Below are 13,590 nucleotides of genomic sequence, written 5' to 3'. Positions count from 1 at the left end.
GGACACACTAATAGAATTGCAGGGGGTAAAGCGTTAACTTCAAAGACTTGCTCACCGAAGCTTACCGTGTCCAGAAGCTTAGGAGCACGGGATGGCGATGAAATTATAACGCCCTCGGGGCTTAACTGGGTCAGATGTATAATCACTCAGCACATTCACAGCACGTCTGTAGAGAAACCCACAGGAATGGTGGGATACGCTGCGCTGTCTCGCTTTAAAGCTAAACGCAGACGATTGTTTAAATACTTATAATGCTTGTTCGCTTTGTAAGTTGAGAACGTTCGGATAAATCGTCTTCTGTACGATTGCTTTGTTACTCCTTCTAGGACAGATTTCTACCTTTTCTTATGTCGTTTGATCTGAAACCCTTCTGAACTAATAACACTTTTTTAGCTGCCACTTTTCGGGTTGAGGAATTCCACTGAAAACACTTCCACGCACGGCTCCCGTCTGCCGACGATTTCGTTTTATCTTCGTTTTAACGAGCCTTCCGGTCACACCGCTGCGATGGCGTAATGGGGACGGGTTTCCAGAATCGCCGACACAACTGAGGGAACTCGAACTCCCTGGAACGTTACGTACGGCAGGCAAAAAGTCCAAGCGCTAATTACCGACCGGTCCAGAGTTAAGCAGGGTGTTGTGCAATAGGTCGGAAGTTCTGAGTTACAGCGTAGCACTTGACACCGGACCCTTTAACTGCGCAACCCAGTGACAAAGGTAGCGCTTCTGGCTCTTCCCGTCTCAGTCACCATCAACAACTGCAACTCCACAGTTAATTGAAAAGTTTGATCCCTGAAGAAACGGATCCGCACGTTCGAAGACTGATAAATCACTGCACAATGGCCCCAATGAATGGGAATTTCGCCGGAAATAAGCCGTTGGACGATACTTCGCGATTGACCTCGCACTTGCCCGTTGGACGCTGGTGATGTTGTCACACCATCGGTTGGTCAATGGAATTCATTCGCTATCTCACCGTAAACAGAAGTCCGTCGAAACACGATAAATTGACTTGTTCTACAAGTTGTTTTTCTACAGTTCCCCCACAATGAACGTGTGTCGCCTTCGTTCAGCAGCTTTCCTCGCGAGCAGTTCGTGGTGGTGGAATTGATGGAGTTGTTTTCCAAGAAAATGCTACCCGGGGGGCGTTTTGTAGAGCTCTTTAATTAGACCTGCGAATCTGAAAGAAATTGAAAGGAACGATATGAGATGAGAAAAGCGAAGTCAGAAAATTGTATCGTTACCGGTAACGATAGCAATCGTTTTCAGGGTGGCAAACAGTGCGAAAACATAATATAATTTCGTGTAGAAAAATGTGTCAACATGAATAAAAGAAGAGCAGGGTCAGTCAAGGTACTTACAATAAGGTAGCATTTTTAATTTTGTCAATCATTACGGTAACACAATCATTCTAGCATTCCGTCGTTCAGATCTACAATTTCGACCTTATTTCCGCGAAATTCGAAATCAAACATACATCTTATCTACGGACAGCGAGGCAAAGCAATATGCTTATGATAAGAAAACATAAGAAGCATATGGCTGTGCTATCTGTGCCTAATTTTCTAAGAAAATTGAAAGGTTGCTTGATAATGGTTAATCTACGATTTCCTAGAAATTTCGATCACGAGGATATTAGGGTGAAAGCCAGTCAATTTTAACCCTCCAAAAAGTCAATTGCGTCAGTCGATCATGTTCATATGTACCAGCAAGTATCGAAATTTGTCAAAACAACTTGTGAGGCTTTAGAGATAATTTCAAGACCTCGAACTCTTTCTTAGAACATAACCGATATCCAGAGAATGTGAGTTGGAAGTATTTGAAGGGAATTCCTTTATTAATGTAATTGATTATCCAATTCTCCATTTGAAAGAGAAAAACATCGGTATAATATCACTGTTATGCCGGTTTAATGCACGCTGGTAGTGCTCGTAATATAGCGTTTTTCAAGAAAAGTAAGTTCCTTCTGCCCACAGCAATTTCTCCTTGCATACCGTAAGGATCCACATAATCTCACTGTAGCGGATCGATGCTAGAGAAAAATTCTCGGAACTCGTCTTGTTTGTACCACTTGTAATCAAGCATTCGGGCAAATATACAACACTGTGCAGTCGATAGCAGCCAAAGGATGCCTTGGAATTCGTGGAATGGATACAATTTGAACAATCCGTCATCCCACCAATGTCGGCACCTCCTTGCGTAGATCTTTGGCTAGTGCGATTGCCCTGGAGCGAATTATTCCATCGAGAGTCTGGCTGTTTAGAAGCAAACCTATTGGTAAATATCGTGGTTAGTATTTATCATAAGCGGTATGCCACAAACATACACTTTCGAAATGTGTTTTCACCGACGACTAAGAACACAATAAGTTCGAAGTATCACTTCTCCTGTTAGCCGGATTTGGGTGACAAGCAGATCTCACTATCTCACAGACAAAGGCTCGAAAATACGCACGACTTACCTTTTCCGGTATCACTTGAATTACACGAAGCCACACAATTGGCCGTTCCGTGCCGATTCACTTTCGCCGAAACGCTGCGATGGACCTTTAAACATAAACTCAACCGCGCGGATCGGGAACGGCAACGAGATAGCTGGCGTTATTTCTTTGTATCGATGACGAGTTCTCGGAATCAACCGATCCCCCTCGATTGCGCGCCTTTTGCACGTTAGCGGAAAGTTGAATGGGAGACGGACGATAAGCCGGGAATGAACAAGCACCGAACCACACGACCGAACACGCCAAAAGCAGAACAAGAACTGTCTGCGAGCACGAAACTAACACGCCATGTTGTTGCTCTTTGCGAGAGGAGAGAGAAACAGTCACTCGTCAATGTATCCGGACATTAAATGATTTAAACATGCTACAGATAATGTTTTTCTCGTTTGTACTTTACACATTGATAAAGCTGAACTTTGGTCACTGTTTTCAAAGGAATCGATAAAATTGTGATCATTTTCGTATTTATTGGGCCAATATGGTATATTTTATATTTCATGTGGTATTCATTCGAATGAATAATACACATCACATGGGATATAATATAATTGTAGACTAAAGAGGTATAGAAGTATTTTTAAGCTGCTGCAAAAAATGTTTGTCTTACGTAAATATCCACCGAGTAAAAGTGACTACAAATGGTGCCTGTACTAATGCTTTATTGAGCCACTGTACAAGAGAGCAAGCGGAGCGCTGTTTAAGAGACCGGATTGAACAGTTAGCTTGGAGGGTTTGGTGAAAATAATGCGTTGAGTGGAAGTGATTTCGAAATGTAACCAATCTTTTAAAAACTAAACTAGATGAGAAATATTCAAATCACTCATTTACATCGATTTTATTACTTCAAAGCGGGTTTATTGAATACAACAAACCGGCTAACTGATTCAAGTAAAGCACCTAAGCGCGAGTCGGAATCGCGGAGAGCATTTAAACCGGTTTCTCGGAGAGAATGTAAACAAAATACTAGGAATTTTACGTACCCTTCGGTGCCACCCCCCTCGCGGACCGCTTATGAAGCATCGACCGGTGGTTTCCCGCGTGTCGAATCCAAAACAGAAACCTGAAAACAGTAGAAAAAGAAAAAAAGAGCATAACATGTTGCGGTACGGAAGATGCGACCTTTCAATAATGTGCATCTTTGGCACACGGGCACAACAGCCTATGCAAGCCACAACGGTGCGTTGGGCGGCGTGCCGCGGATGAGTAAACATGACTTCTTCCGCCGATTGTTTATTTACGGTGTGTAACGATGGCATTCATCCCGAAATCAAACAAACCTGACCATTAAATCTGCCCGGCGGAATCGAATCCTTGAGTAGAACACAGTTTCTCAGGCGCTTTTTTAAGTTTTGCTCGGAATCGACAAACAGTTAATCGGAAAGCGAGCGACACTTCAGACGGCAACATTGCGTCAAAATAAGTTTATACAATGTTGTTAGTTATGTTGTGCGTTTTTAGAAAAAAATATTCGAACCAAAAACTGCAGTCTCGTGCGCCACCCCAGCGCCATTAACAGCCAGCCAGATTTGTAGCTGTCATCGATTGGCGCGCAGATTTCAAGGAAAAAATATAAACTTTCAGCGGCAGGTCACGCGGCGTGGTACTTTTCGCATGGCGCAGCAAATGCGCATGCGCTTCCCGAAAAACGCCGAGACAGCGGAAATATGCATCCGTCCGTGCGGTGTGGTCAAGAACCGGTGCTGCTGAAGACCGTTGGACCCCCATGGTAGGGAAAAACGGCAATGTTCTGCACTGCGCTAGGGGGAGAACGCCGTAAATCACAACGATAATAATAATAAAAAATAATATAAATATTACGAAAAGTGCTCGTGGACCCTCGCACACACTTACAAACGCACACAAACACCGGCGCGCGCAATGTAGCCGCAGCATCCAAGCAACCCAAGGGACCGTCTTTCCTGGAAGTCGTTAGATTCGGAAATGCTCCACATTGTGTTTTGGGGAGTTAGTTTCACTTGCTCATATTTTGTCTTTTTTTCCTTCAATTCCTTCATTAATACCGTGCCTTTCCACACCCTCGGTTGCCGCAAGCCTGCAGAGCATTTGGTTCGGCGGATGACTTGATTTTCCTCGAAATTTCTAGTCATCCACGACGGTCAACTGTTGGTGTTGCATTGTCAACACAGCGACTGAGTCACCGCCCGGGCTGCTGCGATCTGTGTAGTGCGGGTTGGGCTCTGTTCTGCGGGATTCAAACAGAAGATCAAAGCAGTGAGATAATCGTGCGCGGATGGAATTCGCGAAAGTCTCTTCCCACGTTCTTATCCCTCTGTCTTCCGCGTCGTTTGGTAGCTTCGAGTCCGCACAACAACGCAGCGAATCGTTGTAGAAGGACCGGTTTCGTAGATCCTTATTTTACGATATGTCCCCGGCGGCAAGCGAATGAATGTGCTTTTCCCAAGAAGGACGAGTGTGTGTGTGTGTGTGTATGGCGTGTCGCAAAGAAAGCGAACACATCACATTCACCGTAAGCTCTACTGTACCGGAAGAGAACTGCTCGACCGGCAAATGCAATTACGTCGTTGAAAGAAGTCAGGGTACGGCTATTCTCGGAACGCTGGCCCAGTTCTTGCCCGGCGTGGAGTATCTAACCAAACCTACCTTGTGTAACATTACATACAAGGTCCACAAGCAACCATTCCTTAACGTACCGGAGGTGCCCGAAACAAATGGTTCCCACCCAAGTGAACACATTTCGAAGAAAAAAGATCCCACTTTCACTAAAACGCATACTCACACATAAACACGCGTGCAACGAGGAAGACAACACAGACCAGAATGTCCTGCGCTGCTGCAACTGCACCGGGCGCTAACGATACACCGTCGTCCTTCCCGGAATGCATCATACGGCAGACCATCAGGATGCGCCTGGCTGCGTTCTCTTTCGACTTTCCTTCCGTTTCCTTTCGGAATTGCTTGGGACGGTTCGTGAATCGAAACGTTACGAGTGTTCACATTTTGTTTCTGACTTGGACCCTTTGTGGGATGTACTTTTTGGGTAAAACATTGAGTACAGAATCGAAACAAATATTGCTCCGCATTCGACGCCTCAATGCACACAAAGTCAAAGGTGATGAAGTGGATTGATTGGTTTTATCCTGCATTTCGTTTATCATTTTAACCTACATTTTACTTATCAATGCATTCTCATTTTACTCTAAGCTCTTGAAAAAATATTCCGCAGCGATAAGAGTTTACGGTTTAAGAGAAATTTTCAAACCCGACTCGTTCAAATTGAAGTCTTTCAAATCTCTTAAAGTTCAAATTGAATTCGATAATCTAAAGACATCAAGGGAAAGTAAAGATTTTGACAAGGAGTAAACAAAGATTGAAAGTTTATCTCGGACGACGGTTCAAGTCCTTTATTTCCAATGTGCAATCCTTCAGTTATGCAGGGCTCATATGAAGTATTTGATTGAAATTTGAAATTTGATTGTATTTAATGGACACTTTTAAAAAAGATAAAACAGTAGTGGCTCAAAATGATTGTCATTGGGATTTATGTCTTGAAGAATTCTTGATGCCATACTTGTCGATAACTTCACCAGCCATTGGTCTTTTATATCACTCTTAAACTTTTAACCTCCTCAACTAAATTTAAAGTTAAAAAACTGGATAGTACTACAAATTGGCAACTAACTTTTGTCCACATACGTTTGTATTTCATAATTCTAAAAACGTCGTATAGTTTCTTTCTTTGAAACCGCTAGAACCGCGGTTCTTGTAAACACGTGGTCTGGCTTTCCCAATCTATCAAACGGAACGCTACAATGTAGCATCGATGTTACCAAAATATCCTTCGCGGAACTTCTCCAACGGGCCCGATGTTTATTCAGCTAACAACCGACAAGATATCATGTTCTGTCCAAACGATTGATAGCGAAATTCTGCTAGCCTGAAGCCCGATAAAGGAATCGATTTTGTTGGCCGACATTTTTCCCAGGAAAAGTATCCCTCAACACCTCTCCGGAGGCCCCTGCTTCGTCCGGAAAGTGGGCAGCAGAAAAACATAGCCATTTCGCACCTCGACGGCGATATCTTTCTCGCTGCGGCTCGAGTGGCATACGCTCCGAGCCCTTGTCATTATCGGACTTTACGCTTTGGGCTCATTTTTGGGTGCATCGTCGGTTTTTGCTGCACAGCTTGTTGCACTTTTACGAGCACCATTTTATGACCCTCTTTTGTTTCATACTCAATGTGGTCCCTCTCGCCACGCATTTCATGTTCGACGTAGCCATCGTAGGGACTTTATGAATCTTTCCATACTTCCTTCAATTTAGGGCCTGGGATGCCGAGATTGTTGAGCGTTACATTTCAATCACACCGCGCACCCCGTGGGCCGGTCCTACCTGGCTGTCAAAATGGCAAACAAAAGGTACGGAAGAGAAGATGTTTCTTTTGTGGTCCCAGCTGTTGTGCCTGTGATTCTTCCTGATGATTCGCTGAAGATGAAAATGAGGAAAAAACGTCAGAGGATAGTTTTGCAATGCAAACTGCTCTTGGCAAGAAACGAGCGGAACGGGCCCGGATGATCCTTCAATTGTTTGTGGCGCAGTAGTTCTAAGCGCATTTCGGGTTCCCTCATAATCCTACCGAGGGTCAAATATTTTCCACACGTCGATTTTACGGTGGCTTTTTTGACGCACGGTAATCCTTCGTGGCAATAATATTAACGACCGCTTGCTTAAGTTTTCTTTGTATGAAAATTCATCTGCTTTTCGGAGAACCAATAAAAGCATTTCATTTAACCCAACCGATTGGCATGGATATAAGCTTTGGGGGCACAGGGTAATAGGGAAAGCCCATATTAATTTTGTTTCCGGACTACACTGAACGTTTATCCGTAAAAGAAGAAAACTAATTATTTGAATTTGTTTTTTTAGTAACAATGTAAAAATAACAAACCTGTGTTAGGTATATATTTGCTATTATAATAATTCTAAGGCAATTTTGGTTGAGCAACTGATTTTGAGAACTTAATCAACATGAACAGTCGTTCCTGACCACCGTCACTTGATTCTCCTTTTGTTTCGATTGGATTAATATAATCTGTAAAGTAGTTATAGCAAGCTGTAGATCTAGGATCCCTTGTCAACCCTTCTAGCAAGTAGTCGGAATGGAAGATCCTTCACCAGACGCCATATCGATCAGATCTTGCAGTGTAATATCACCCAGCAGTTCATTAATGACCGGTTTAAGATTATCCTCGATCGCCGCCGTGATGTCGTCTTTGTTATCGTTGATCATACCAGGCAGAACGCCCTCGACGATGCGGTTAAAGATGAACGTGTTCAGTGGCAGCAGGAACACGTTCTTCAGATCGGAGTTGACCGTCTCTACGGTCGGTGTGATTTGAAGTTCGCGCACTTGAACGTTATCACCGCTGATGCCAACTTTCACGCTGCCCTTCAGCGTAACTCCTAGAAAATAAAATCGGAAGGGTAAGTTTGCTGTCTTTGACGGTTATTGGGGGTAAGAAACGTACCGTTCACGTTGAAATGGAATGGGCCTTTGCGGTTGAAGGGAAAAAGTCCGATGACTTTGCCCTTCGCTCGGTAGTCGCCTTTGCTGCGGATGGATGCAAAGTAGAGCTCGAAGGTCAGCTGGAGCTTCAGCACGTTGATGTGGACGTTCTTGATTTCGAACTCATTCAGTCCATCCACAAGCAGGTTGTTCATCTCCCCTTTGAATCTAAGGCGGCACAAAAAGACTGTTGTTAGAGGCAAGATCTTTTATGCTCGAAGTTGTAGCACTTTATACTTACTTAAGACCCTTCTGCTCGATGTTCACCTCGAAATGGTCCAGCTCGAACGGTGCCAGAACAGGAACACCGAGATCGGGAATGCCACAGGTCATCGATTGCTTGAAGTTCTCCAACAACTCAATAATCATCTGGTCAAGCGCATTATCACGTGGTGCCTGGACAACGGTGCCCGCCCGAACCTCTACGGCTCCAAGTAGGGTGACCAGTAGGGCACAAGTAGCCACGATTGCAAACTTCATCCTAGTATCTGCTGTTTTCGTGTGAACACTGACCACTTTCGTAAGGATGCTAGCACTATTGCAACTGCACTGCCAGTCGGTCACAATAGGAGTGTTTAAATATTGCACGCTACTCGCACGTTTTATTGGCGTCTTTTCTTATCCCGTGTTGCGAAACCGATCGATGTGAGGAATTCCTCCAGTTAATCGCACTCACCCGATAACCGACACTACTATTGCAGAGCAGCACACTCTTGGCCACTAAGCACTTTCTGCTGCTAAACCCGGACCACATATTGACTATTCCGGGAGCTCTGCGGTAACCCTCCAACCTTATTCCGGCTGTTGAAACCCTTCCCTAAGCCTCTGCCCACTTCAAACTTAGAACTAAGGCAGGAAAGCTTATCGGGTTTCCATACGGCACCGGTGTATTGAGCGATCTTGACCGATAAGTTTGAGTAACCTAATTTCAAGGATGAAAGTTTGGTGGCTGCGACGCAAATGGGCCGAAAATTTTAATTAGTCAGTGTCAATGTCGCTCCAATCGGTCACGTTCAATTATTCGAGAAAGATAGGCATCAGCGGTTCACGTGCAAGATAAACTATATTCAGGAAGCAGGAATATGGTTCATTTGCCTTGTGCAAGGTTGACATCAATAGTACAAATTAATTGATAAAGTTGGTTGATAACTTGGGTTTCGTTTAACAAGAAGTAAAATGGCGATAAGAAAAAGTTCAAACTGCTTACCAAGCAACGTTTCGATTCGAAATCAAATTCAGAAAGCGTTATGTTTGATGCAATGTGTGATATTGCATGCAAGTTGTGTGCTTGTGATTGTAGAGGAGAGTAGGGTAAACTAGCGCTACGGGGTTATGCAGCACGAACATATTTTAACCATTTTGTCGAAAAGTAAAAAAATGTGTTATTTATTATTGCTGTAGTCCGAGTATGCCTAATATATATTCAACAACAAAGCAGTTTGCACATTTAAAGTTCTTCTGGGAGATTCAGTTTGGCACATCCTTGATATCGTGCGTTTGGAGTAAGGCATTGAATTTACGCTTTAGAGCAGCTCCAATTTTTGCTGCTATCAGCATTTCGTTTTCCTGAATGTAGCGAGGTATCCAAATAGGCAATATATTTTCAAAATACACCGTTGAACATTGAACGCTCCGTGTTAGTTTCAATTCACGCACAACAAGATGACCTGCCACGATGTTGAATCGCATAGTTCCTTGAACAGAAAGAGCTAAAAACATTTATTAGTACCTTAGTTGCATCTAAGGGGCTAAGTTTTGCCTACCGTGAAGCGTTAGGCAAAAGTGTCCTTGTTGGTTCAACGGCAGAAGCCCGATCAATTTTCCTTTGGCAGTGTACATTCCAACAGTTTGAACCTCTGGAAAAAAGACTTCAAAATCCAACTGTAATTTCAGGATTTGTAGATTCAGCTTCGTTACATTGAACTGGTTTAGGCCGAATGTTGTTCCATTCCTGAGATCAGCATCGAGTCTGTATCGGAGAAACCCGTGGGATATAATGATAAGGTCTTTATTATGACAACACTCATTAGACTTACTTGAACCAAGAACTGTCACCAGTGTCCAGCGGCAAATGCTCCCAGACAAATGGGACCAGAGGAGGAATTCCAAGCTGTGGAAACCCATATGGCATTTCTCGACGAAACTTCTCGATCTGCTCCGCCAGCAGCTCCTTCAAGACGAGTGAGTTTTCGATCCCATTGCGTTCGTACGATATACCAGTCACACTGGTGCCAGCTGCCGATTGAATTGCGCAAATATTTACCAGCAGAAAAAAAGGGGTCAGTTCAACAGCTCGCGACATATCAACCTCAGGGTAGTAGAAAAGTACAGGAAGCGAACGACCAACTTGACAAGAATGGTACTCTTGAAATGTATTCACTGGCGTTTGATGCGGCAAGGGCTACTCTGATTGATGTTTATCAGAAATAAACAAACTCTAAAGTGGTCCATCTTATGTGTTATTGACATGTAGATACGCTTGTACTCGCTAGTTTAATTATAGTCACTCATTAAACTTTGTTCTCAATTTACTTTTGAAGTACTTAGAGATAAATCTTATTTATTCTTTACAGTTTTAAGATTGACATTTTCAAAATTTACCCTATTTCCCCATCACCGTGGAGTAGTTGCAGGTCAGTCATGTTTTTCCTCTATCCATTATTCAACCATAATAACCTTCACCACAATGTGATTATGAATGGAGCCTTATTGGTTCATTGGAATCAGTGCGAACAAGTCGTCCAGCGTCATCGTGTTCAGGATAGAATCGGCTATTGGAATGCCCACCCGTGAGATGATTTCCGACACTTGTGGCGCAAAGTTGACCAGCACGGACGGAATCAGATCCTGAATCACCTCGTTCAGCAGGTCGGACAACTCACCGCCGAGCAGCATACCTTCGATGTTATTCTGTGGTATGAAAAAAAGAATTGAGAAACTCAACCGTCAGCATGCAACGATAGCGGGTTGATAACAAACCTGCAAGGAAGCGAGCCGAACGTTGGCGTTAAGCTGGGGCATGTGCAGATAACCGGATGGAAGCTGACGCAGCAGGGCCGTCCCTTGAATGCGTAGGTTGCGCGGCGCGACGTGGAAGTTGCCAAAACCAAACACCGGAATCAATCCGAACAGGCGGCCGTTGGCGTCGTAGTGTCCGCGAGCTATCACATCCGGGAAGAGAAAGTCGTACCGGAACTCCATCTGCATGACGTTGAGCGTGAGCGTGCCCTCGAACCGATCCAACCCGTCGACGAACAGATTGCGCAGAATTGCCGTAAAGCTTTGAGTTCAACAGAAAACTACCTTTGAATCGGACACCTTTGAAACTCTCCCCCACTTGTACCTACTCCAGCAGACCACCGAAGCTCAAGTCGACATCCAACTGATCGGTTTGCAGTGGTGCCATCACTGGGATGCCACGTTCCGGATCACCGGTACGAAGCAGCTCTCGGATGTTCTCCAGCAGCTGAGCGAGTGCTTCATCCAGCGTTGTCCGTTGGTTTGGTGGATGTTGGTCTACTTCTTTTTCTGGATTTTTTATAACGGCCGCAGTTGCAACTGCAGCCAGTGAAAGTACAAGTATAGGTAGAAGTTTCATTCCTAAGCTTGATCAGTGAACACTTGGAACGAAAACACTTTCTTCGAAAATTTGGTCCCCGATGAAGATCAGCAGAGGTTTGGAACACCTGTGAATGGATTGTTTTTGCGGACTGTAACTTTTGTTGAGTCCTACTTCAAAATTTCCTTTCTTATCGCACCCGTAATGATAGGGCTTCCGTTGGGAGTCATACTGTGATAAGCTGTCGACCTCTTTCTTGGAGGCGTAGCTTTTTTGGGAGGGCTGAGTTTCTTACAGTACAGGGTGATTCTTACAATCCTTCCGAGGTATGTACAGTTACTCATGTTTTCGCTAAATAAATAAAGCATTGGGAAATGCATCCAATATGTTTACAAAATTCCATTGCTATCAGTTATCCATGCATCGGGAACTTTCATTCCGCTAAACAACGATTGATCCGTCACTGATGTCTGGTTGTCGCCTTTAAAGAAAAAATTGGAGCATTGGAGTCAAAATACAAAAACACACACTCCATGTTAAGTTGTAAACAGCTGAACAGTTGTTATGATTTGTTTCGCTAATCTTATCACCTTATATGACGATTATTATCACAATCGGATCACTTATCATATAAGCTGTACCGTTCATACTTTGGTCACACACAAACACCCTATTGAACGTCAGACATCAGTTCTATGTTGGTTAAATCGTTGTTTGCTAAAATTTCTAGATAAAACTGTGAACAAAGACGTGATATTGCGATAAGACTCCACAATTCGATGATAAAGGGCGAACAGTTCAGTTTATTTAACGTTTGCTCGATCGCATTTCCGACACGAACCATCGCGGATGGCAGAATGCCATGACCGGCGTATGCTTATGGGAACAGCAATCCCATCAGATCCTCCATCGTGCGCGTGGCCAGGAAGCGGTTCGCGATAGGGACGACCAGTGCGTTCAGCAGGTTCGTCATGCCATCGGGGAAGTTACGCAGCACCGACGGGACAATATCCTGGATGACGGCGTTCAGCAGATCGGACAACTCACCGCCAAGTAGCAGGCCCTGGATGTTGCTCTCGAGCGAGTCGATCTGCAGGCTGATAGAGAAGTCGGACAGCATCAGGAAACCCTGGCCGTTGTCAGTGATCTGGGCGAAACCAGTCGCCAAGATGTCCCGCGGGCGGACTGAGAAGTCACCGATGCCAAAGATGGGAATCAGACCCCACAGACGTCCGTTGGCGTCGTAGAAACCGTGGGCGCTCAGCTCGGAGAAGCGGAACTCGAAGGGGAACCGTAGGTTGGACAGGTCCACCTGTAGCCGACCGACGAAAGAGTCCAGGCCGACGATGTTCATCGGTGTGAAGCGTGCATCAAAACTGCCGAAAACAATGTGATACACATTTTACTCGCACCGTGCTCTTTGAGAACTTGAGTATAAGACTCCTACGTCGGTTAAATGTCTTACTCTAGTAATCCACCGAAGCTGGCGTTGATGAACAGATCCGGGTTGTGGTACGGGGCCAGGATGGGCATTCCCGTCTCCGGATTGCCCGTGCGCATCATCTCACGAAGGTTCTCGAGAATCCGACGCATGATGGCGTCCAGGATGATGTTCTGCCCAGACACCTCTGACCGATAGGACAACAGTTGAGATTCACCATATCCATACACATTCCTCCCTATCAAATCCATCTCACTCACCCTGAACACCGGTGGCCGTCAGGGCCATAAGCGCCACCACAATGAATCCTGCACGCATCTTTACTTGTATCCTCTGTTCTCTGTTGAAGCAGCAGTGTATACGAAATGTGAAACTGACACTCTGTCTAGACACCAGTGGCAAGTTGCTATCGAAAATACGTACCGGTTCCTTCGAAAGTTGGTCAAATAAGCCCCCTCGTCGGAAGGTAGGGTACATTTATAAGATTTCCTTATCGTGTGCGTCTAGCTCGGACACACCAAAATCCCGGGAGCTCCATGGGGCAGC

At 44.6% G+C, this 13,590-nt stretch overlaps 3 protein-coding genes across 3 annotated transcripts; all 3 read right to left on the bottom strand.

Annotated features, from left to right (window-relative positions):
- Positions 1-7,621: 7,621 nt before the first annotated feature.
- Positions 7,622-8,524, bottom strand: LOC131284383 (uncharacterized). Its single transcript, XM_058313238.1, has 3 exons — positions 8,286-8,524; positions 8,007-8,212; positions 7,622-7,941 (listed from the first exon to the last, which is right to left on the bottom strand). Exons 1-3 carry the CDS (start codon positions 8,522-8,524, stop codon positions 7,622-7,624), a joined length of 765 nt encoding a protein of 254 aa, XP_058169221.1.
- Positions 8,525-10,750: 2,226 nt separating this feature from the next.
- On the bottom strand, positions 10,751-11,642 carry LOC131288390 (uncharacterized). Its single transcript, XM_058317521.1, has 3 exons — positions 11,392-11,642; positions 11,024-11,324; positions 10,751-10,954 (listed from the first exon to the last, which is right to left on the bottom strand). The coding sequence occupies exons 1-3, from the start codon at positions 11,640-11,642 to the stop codon at positions 10,751-10,753; spliced, it is 756 nt and encodes a 251-aa protein (XP_058173504.1).
- An 838-nt stretch (positions 11,643-12,480) lies between these two features.
- On the bottom strand, positions 12,481-13,362 carry LOC131288851 (uncharacterized). The gene is made up of 3 exons (XM_058318031.1): positions 13,305-13,362; positions 13,069-13,231; positions 12,481-12,979 (listed from the first exon to the last, which is right to left on the bottom strand). The coding sequence occupies exons 1-3, from the start codon at positions 13,360-13,362 to the stop codon at positions 12,481-12,483; spliced, it is 720 nt and encodes a 239-aa protein (XP_058174014.1).
- Between the last annotated feature and the right edge of the window lie 228 nt (positions 13,363-13,590).

Source organism: Anopheles ziemanni, chromosome 3 (genome assembly GCF_943734765.1).
Source record: "Anopheles ziemanni chromosome 3, idAnoZiCoDA_A2_x.2, whole genome shotgun sequence".
NCBI classification, from domain to species: Eukaryota; Metazoa; Arthropoda; class Insecta; order Diptera; family Culicidae; genus Anopheles; species Anopheles ziemanni.
The sequence above is the reverse complement of the archived record's forward strand: the minus strand, read 5'-3'. Positions and strand labels throughout refer to the sequence as shown.